The sequence below is a fragment of the Zerene cesonia genome, chromosome 17 (genome assembly GCF_012273895.1).
Source record: "Zerene cesonia ecotype Mississippi chromosome 17, Zerene_cesonia_1.1, whole genome shotgun sequence".
NCBI lineage: Eukaryota > Metazoa > Arthropoda > Insecta > Lepidoptera > Pieridae > Zerene > Zerene cesonia.
Genome location: NC_052118.1, coordinates 426855 through 434295, shown reverse-complemented (window position 1 = coordinate 434295; position 7441 = coordinate 426855). Strand labels below are relative to the sequence as shown.

At 31.3% G+C, this 7441-nt stretch overlaps 2 protein-coding genes across 3 annotated transcripts in view; one reads left to right on the top strand and one right to left on the bottom strand.

Moving 5' to 3' along the window:
* Window positions 1–1974, bottom strand: part of LOC119833628 (lipoyl synthase, mitochondrial) — a 5051-nt gene extending 3077 nt beyond the window's left edge. Inside the window, exons 1-4 of the mRNA XM_038357721.1 lie at window positions 1816–1974; window positions 1373–1565; window positions 435–575; window positions 1–25 (exon numbers count right to left, since the gene is read on the bottom strand). The exon at window positions 1–25 is cut by the window's left edge and continues 143 nt beyond it. Of these exons, the coding sequence (XP_038213649.1) occupies window positions 1–25; window positions 435–575; window positions 1373–1565; window positions 1816–1863 (407 nt within the window). The 5' untranslated portion in view covers window positions 1864–1974. The remainder of the gene's footprint in view (window positions 26–434; window positions 576–1372; window positions 1566–1815) is intronic.
* Window positions 1975–2389: 415 nt separating this feature from the next.
* The window catches only part of LOC119833552, a 13063-nt gene continuing 8011 nt past the window's right edge, over window positions 2390–7441 (top strand). The window contains exons 1-8 of one of the 2 annotated variants that reach the window (XM_038357610.1): window positions 2390–2566; window positions 2860–2963; window positions 3830–3965; window positions 4527–4610; window positions 5120–5239; window positions 5569–5727; window positions 6489–6611; window positions 7216–7362. In XM_038357610.1, coding sequence (XP_038213538.1) covers window positions 2483–2566; window positions 2860–2963; window positions 3830–3965; window positions 4527–4610; window positions 5120–5239; window positions 5569–5727; window positions 6489–6611; window positions 7216–7362 — 957 coding nt within the window. In that variant the 5' untranslated portion in view covers window positions 2390–2482. Of the gene's footprint in view, window positions 2567–2856; window positions 2964–3829; window positions 3966–4526; window positions 4611–5119; window positions 5240–5568; window positions 5728–6488; window positions 6612–7215; window positions 7363–7441 lie in introns of both variants that reach the window. The other variant, XM_038357609.1, reaches the window with a different exon arrangement.

Sequence of the window (7441 nt, the reverse complement as noted above, 5' to 3'; positions counted from 1 at the left end):
TTCCTAGCGACAATATGGATTGAGACTTTGTCATAAGTGTTAGTGAGAAGTGAATATTTTCTAATTTCATGGATGGATAAAGCAATTCATTTTTTTTTCTGATTTAATCAAATATTATGTATTGTAGCTACAAAAGCTCACTTTTCATAACATGAAACTTGAGAAATTTTTAAAGAATAGAAAAAATTTGATCACGAGGCGGGATTCTAACCCGCGTTTTTTGCCAATCCGTAGCAATGGATCAAAGTTTTTCTATTCTATCAAAATTTCTCATTTATAAAGCATTTCAATGCTATGAAACTAAATATTAAACATGAAACTTATAAACTATTGAAATAAAATAAATACAAAAAAAATCAGCAGATAATGAATAGAGACAACAGATTGTAGATGTGAAATACTAATTTCGGAGAATTCCTGTAAAAGAATTTTACAAATTACCATGATAGTAGCTGTAGAGGTGCCATGCTTGCCCCCGCTCCAACATTCTCCAATATTTGGGCAGCGGGCCTCTTCACATACTGTACTTAGTTTCAAACTGCGCAATTGCTCTTTAAGTGCACTGAATTTTGAACCTGAAATTAATAAAAAAAAATTAAGAGAATATACTGTAATGTATAAATAACTAGCCTATGCCCATGGCTTCAGGCGTTATATTCGGAAAATTCTATTGATGTTATTATGCAAATAAACTCTCCTCTTGAATCACTCAATCCTATTTAAAAAAAAAAACAAAATCTGTTGTGTAAGCATGCAGCATACATAGGAACAAACACAGATAGCGGTTATAACTATACATAAGACATTCATAGACAAAAGGAAAGGTTGCTATGATATTATGATTATCCCAGGCCTATTAATGTCAATTCATTTTTAGAGGAGTGAAAAGGGAAATAATCTTTATAGAAAGAATTTTTGCAATTATCCAAATAAATTCAATTGTTTTGAATTCTCTCTTTTAGTACCATCATAAACATTTTAATACAAAATTGTTATTTATTTAATGTTCGAAATTAATAGGTCAGGAATTATCATAACAAGGTTAATATTCAATCCCACAAAAGAAAAATAGGTTCAAGGTATGTTCCATCAGATAAATGTATCTACATGTACATTTGAAACCGTTTATCAATAGATTGATTATGTAAAAGAAAACAGTAGGTTAAATTTGTTTACATTATTATTCATTAAGTAATAATTAATAATTATTTCTCGTATATATATTATTCATAATTACTATTCATTTGATTATTAAAAACCACTTAGTGCATATATATTTTAAGTATTTTATTTATATATTTTATTTTATTTAGTGGTGCACATTGTTTTGTAATTTGTGTTGATTAGAATAGCAAATTCTTCCCCTGTTTACCTGTGGGAATAGATGTTTTCAACCAAGGTGGTAGTCTCAGCCTCTCAGATTCTCCCTTCTCTCTCTTAAGTTTCCCTTCATAATCATCCCATGTTTTTGGTCTGTCCTCGGCAATGAAGTCAGCTAAACTAGGTCCTTCTCGTAATTTTTCACGAATTGCATCTAGCTTGTTTGTATGCTTACATCTATGAAGCTGAAAAATCACAAGAGTATACTTATTATGAAAATGACAGAAATCGCCTTATTCTATTATAAGAGAAAATTTGTAAATTGTAAAATATACATATTAAATATCAAGTGATAACGAAATTTTAAAATACTATTGAAGTATAATCACAACAAATACAACACAACATCAGTAAAAAACCTTCAGTCCTTACTGCGTTTTAATTTTTCCTTATAATCATAAACGATCTACATAAAAAAAAAATCAAGAATGATACCTCATATGGTTTTGGGACCATCACAGATCTAATGGAATTGCGAAACATTGTTACAAATTTTAAATTATAGCAAGAAACTGAAATATTACATAAAAAACATATTAAGACTATCGTAAAACTAAACAGATGTTTTTGACAGTGAATATTTCAAGACATCAAAGTTTGACAGAACTTATGAGCACAGATATGAACGAGTTATGAGTATTTCACATTTGACATAAAATCATTGACGTTAAGTACATACTAAAGAGAAGCATAGTTGTTACAACTGTTCTACTATATTGTAAGCAGTATGTTGGAGTCCATCGCCATTTTTGATCGGATAGAGGCAATCACGATAACGGAGAGGACCTTAATGTTTATGTGTCGCGTGTTAGTATATCAAACGATATTTCGAATTCTCCTTGCAGCAAAATAATAGTTTGTTTCTCTATAATAATTACAGAGTAATAAAAAAATATATTAATTAATTGTCACGGATGATGTCCATGTTGTCCATGGACCAATGTTGCATGTAAATAATTAAAATGTAAATGGTTGTGACCTTGAGTATGCATCAACCATCAGCTGTCAATAACTACGAATACGACGGAACATAACCCAAGTTTGTAAAAATGGAATAAACAATACATATTTTTAGTTATAACGAAATATTAAGATAAATAGCATGAGGAATGTGGAAACACATTTATTAGGTGAAAGAATGGATGAAGCAGTGACACATTATATAAATTCCCATCAACCCTCTGAGGTAAATGTTACTAAACAAATTTATTTATCACATTTTCATTTCCTCTTTGTTTCGTGGAATATAAATATTATTTTTCTGTTTTGAAACAATTGTTTCTTTGACAAATTTAAATGAAAATGCTTCTGTTGTTGTAAAAATTTGGAACAAGCAGCTCTATAATTCGATATGTTTACATACTTGAAATGAAAATGTTACTTTATATCTAATACAAACAGCATAATTATTGAACAATATGAACATTTGTTTTCGAGTGGTTCTCAAAAAAAAAAATAACGAATCTTGCATTTCAGCAGGCGGTTCACGTGGATGCGAATTCCTTATCTTTAAACGTCCAAGAAGATGAAAGTGGGAGAGTGGTTACGGTTATGCACTCTCAAAATTTCCCTCAAGTCTGCAGGTAGCAAAATATCAATTGTTAATCTTACAGAACATTCTACTTTATCACATACTAGCTGCGCCCCGCGGTTTCACCCGCGTAAGTCCGTATCCCGTAGAAATATCGGAATAAAAATTGCCTACATGTTATTCCAGTTATTCCGCTATCTACATACCAAATTTCATTGCAATTGGTTCAGTAGTTTTTGCGTGAAAGAGCAACAAACACACACACATCCTTACAAACTTTCACATTTATAATATTAGTCACAAATATGTATATTGTAAGAGCTAGATTTATAGTGGTGATATTATGTGGAAACCAATTTGAAGCCTAAGAAAGGACATGATCCATAAATTTTAAAAGTTAATTGCAAAAAACATTCTCCAAAAATAATATAAACTCCTTTGAAAATCACTCTCGAGCCAAACTATAACATGGAAAATATTATTGAATGAAAATTCAATATAATAATGATCATGTTATGCCAAGTCTATTTATTATCATATCTATAACATAACATAGCTGATTATCTAATTGAGATTGCTATATTTCAAACAAGGAAGCACTCACTTCACTACTTCCACTTTTTTTTATATAATTAAACAATTAATTAAGACCAGTTTCAAAACATCATTCACACTATGTTACGAAAATTGAAAGTGAAATTGTATTTCGTAATCAACAATTAACTATAGAATGTATATCAAATCAAAAATCCTTATTTTCATTGTATATTGTTTACAAGGTATAAGTATTAATGAATCATATATACTGCAATTGCAAATAGAGTGCTAAACTTAACAAAACAATAGTGCTGAACTGTGTTCAAAGTAATAGATTAATTAATTATGTCTAATTTATATCAAATTTAATTATCTATTCAGGCAGTTATCAGTTGGAGAACAGATGAATGATGGGCCGTGGGTGGAGGAACTATTGGATGCTCGGCTGGCTGCTATTGTCGCACATTTGGCTCAGCCCAGCCGAACTACACATCAGGGGCATAATCCTCATCACAAGGTAACTTATTCGAAGATTAATAATCCGTTTTAATTTTTTCAAGCAAATGTTGTTTGTATTTTCTTGCTCAGTATAGAAAAAGACTGAACTAACGCTAGTCCTTCACATTTTTCTTGTCACTTTCATATAAATAATTAACTGAGCCAACATAGATGATAGCTGTTTCCATTTTTTTTTCATATTTGGTAGAATTTTTTTAAGATTATGCATAATTTTTTTGTTATTATTAATCCAGCTGTTCATTGTTGATGCCAGTACCAAGAGAAATAAAGTTTCATTTACATTTACATGAAGAAATATTAACTAAAAGGTATTATATAGCTGAGTTTCCAAATTGTGTTGTGCCAGGTCACCCTTAACATTTTGTGGCACAAAAATACTTAAATTTGGTAGTAAAAAATGCAATAGACATTGAAATCGGTCATTTCAATGTCTACTGCATGTTAAATTCGTAAAAACAGTCCAATTAAGCCATTATGAAGGATTTTGAACACTGTGACATAAGATTATATATATAGATTGCACATAAATAAAAAATAATACCTGAATTTTATGTTTCAGCAAATACCAAATACGGTTAGAAGTGATGTGGACACGTCAGTAATTCTAGATGGTTCTATGAGACTATTTAATGGACACCCTTTGGTAAGGTTATATCAGTTGGATTATAATATAATAGTTGTATAGAATCTTAAACGAAATTATACACCTTCTACAAATGCCTAAAAATAATGTGTCTGAGTGAAAATTCACAAATTGTCAACATAAATGAAATATTGTAACCTGACCTTTCATAACTCATTTATATAGAAAATGAAATAATATTGCACTTCTATTTATCGCTGGTGTTAATTGAAAATATTTTACTATTGTCTATAATTACTGTTATTAACTCTAGATGAACCCTGGAAGCAAGTTTTAGTATTTAATACAGTTTATCCAAAATGTATAGGCTACACTATTTATGTATGTCTCAAGAGTTTGTATATTTGTTTGTTTGTTTGAACGCACTAATCTCAGGATCTATTGAATTAAAAAAGATATTTCACTTTTGGGTAGGTATGTGATCTCTGAGCACTATATTATTAACCACAGCAACACTTGGAGAGAAAATAATAATACCCTTTTAATATCTAGATTTTTAACCTTTTTAGGACCAACAACAAGGGTCGATAGTAGTTGAGGCGCCAGGCCTACCGCCCCTACCACCTTTACAGGATATGAAAAGATGTCCCGAGGGAAGCTGGTTTAATAAGGACAAAAGTACATTAAAAGTGAGTTTATTTATCCATATCATCATTACTAAGACTTCACAATCTGTCCACCTATCTGTCTGTAAGTCTGTCAATAGGCTACATGCCAAGAAAGGTATGGAGCCCTTAGAATCGCAAATCAGATTCGCGATACTGATTTTTTTAATAAGTAAAAATAAAATATATGATACGGGCTTCAAAAGTGAAATAACAGTTTTTAGAACCTGTAACTTCAAATTACAATATAATTTGTTATTGAATTATCAAGTAGGCTTAATTTCTAAGAAACGATATCTGCTAACCAGTATAATTCTTACTTAAGTTAAAAAATCAAAACATTTTCATTAAAGGAAAATGGCGAAATGTTACCAGAAGACAGTGGAGTTTTGGAAATGGCGGCGAGCGCCTCTCCCGCACAAAGTAAACAAAGTAAAAAGAGTTTGCCGCACAAGAAGAGAATATCTAGGAAATTGAAGAGGAATACTGGCAACACTACACCCAATCAACAGGTATGAGAAAAAAATCAATCAATAAGTATTTATTAGAAGTTACTGATCTTAATTACATTATGATTGTCGATTGTCTACCAGCTTATTGAAAATTAAAAATTTCTCATTTATAAAGCATTTCAATGCTATAAAACTAAAAATTAAATTTAACAAAGGCCGCGTTCCATCGATACAATATTGTAATCATTGAAATAATGTTTCGTATTGGTTGTGATGGTTCTTAATCATCTCAATAGATTGCGTGGGGTGCCCCTTAGGCACATGAAACCGAAAGAGTAGAAGAAATTCGATTACTGTAAAGTGATCAAATTTTTTCTATTCTTTCAAAATTTCTCATTTATAAAGCATTTCAATGCTATAAAACTAAAAATTAAATACCAGCTTATTCACAAATATAAAAATTGAGATCTAAAAAAAAAGGATTTCAACTTCTGAAATGGGAAGTACAAGTTAAGTAAGCTGTAATAGCACCAATTGAATCCACTAATATAAAATACTTTGTGTTTCTTTTACAATATGAATTTATGTCCTGAGTTATGCAGGAGTTTAGAGATTGATTGATTAGGTAATTTTTTACCGCGGGGAAACACCTAATTCCCGTGGGAATTTCCTTTGACTACGCTGACGAAGCCGCGGGCGAGGTCCTAGTAGAAAATAAAATAAAGTAAACAGCATTGGTTCATGCCAAAATGTGGTTGGAATTGATACATTTCAATCTTCGCACAACATATCTAATCTATTAAATTCAACTTCAATTATAGGACATAGTAGTGATACACTGTGCAGAGGATGTTCAGCAAGAGGAAATTCTACCAGATAACTTCGTGGACTCTCTGCCGAGACACACCACGGAGCACATGGCTGATGCTACTCATGTACCTCATGTAAGTAATGAATACAGGAAAATACTTATGTGACTTCTCCAATCAGATCCACATAATCTCTTGTGCTATTATTATTCATGGGCGGTGGTGATCGCTTACCATCAGGCGAACCACCAGCTCGTGCCTGCTATGACATAAAAAAAAATTTAAAGTACTTCTCAATCTGGTTGTATTTTTTTTTTGGGTTTTTTACTTTAGAACTTTCGATTAAACAATTTTTTTATAGTGTGAGTGCAGCTAAAGACATATATTGATCCGGCTCGAAGGACCAAATGTTCTTAGCGATAAGGTTGGTTTTTGCAGTGGTGTAACAATCATTAAACATAGCCTACATACACCTATTGAATAACAATACTTTGGAAAAAAAATTGTCAAATTAAGGTATAAAACTACCATTACTCAGAAATTTTAGACTTTCTACTAAAGTTTGAGTCTCCCCGTGACCACGCTCGCTTTAAGGTGTTCGAAACGTCGGGATAATAATATAATGAATAAATCGCGTTTAAAATCCGTTAAAAATTTTCTAAACTTTCTACTAAAGATAAATAGTCGTGAAATCAAACACTAGAAAGAACTTCGTTTATTTTGTATATATGTATTTCAGATGCGACCAATTCTGATATGCCAACTGTGCGGAGACTTCTACGGCGAGGAGCAGCTGAAGTTCTACCAGCACCTGAAGCAGCACTACGAGCCGCAGACCTCCATCATTATGGAGAATCCTGTAGTACCTGATATAGGAATTGATAAGGTATTCTACCTAGTCTTGCCATAAATATTGTAATAAAGAAAAAAGAAAATTGTTAACTGCAAATAACATTTATTACTTT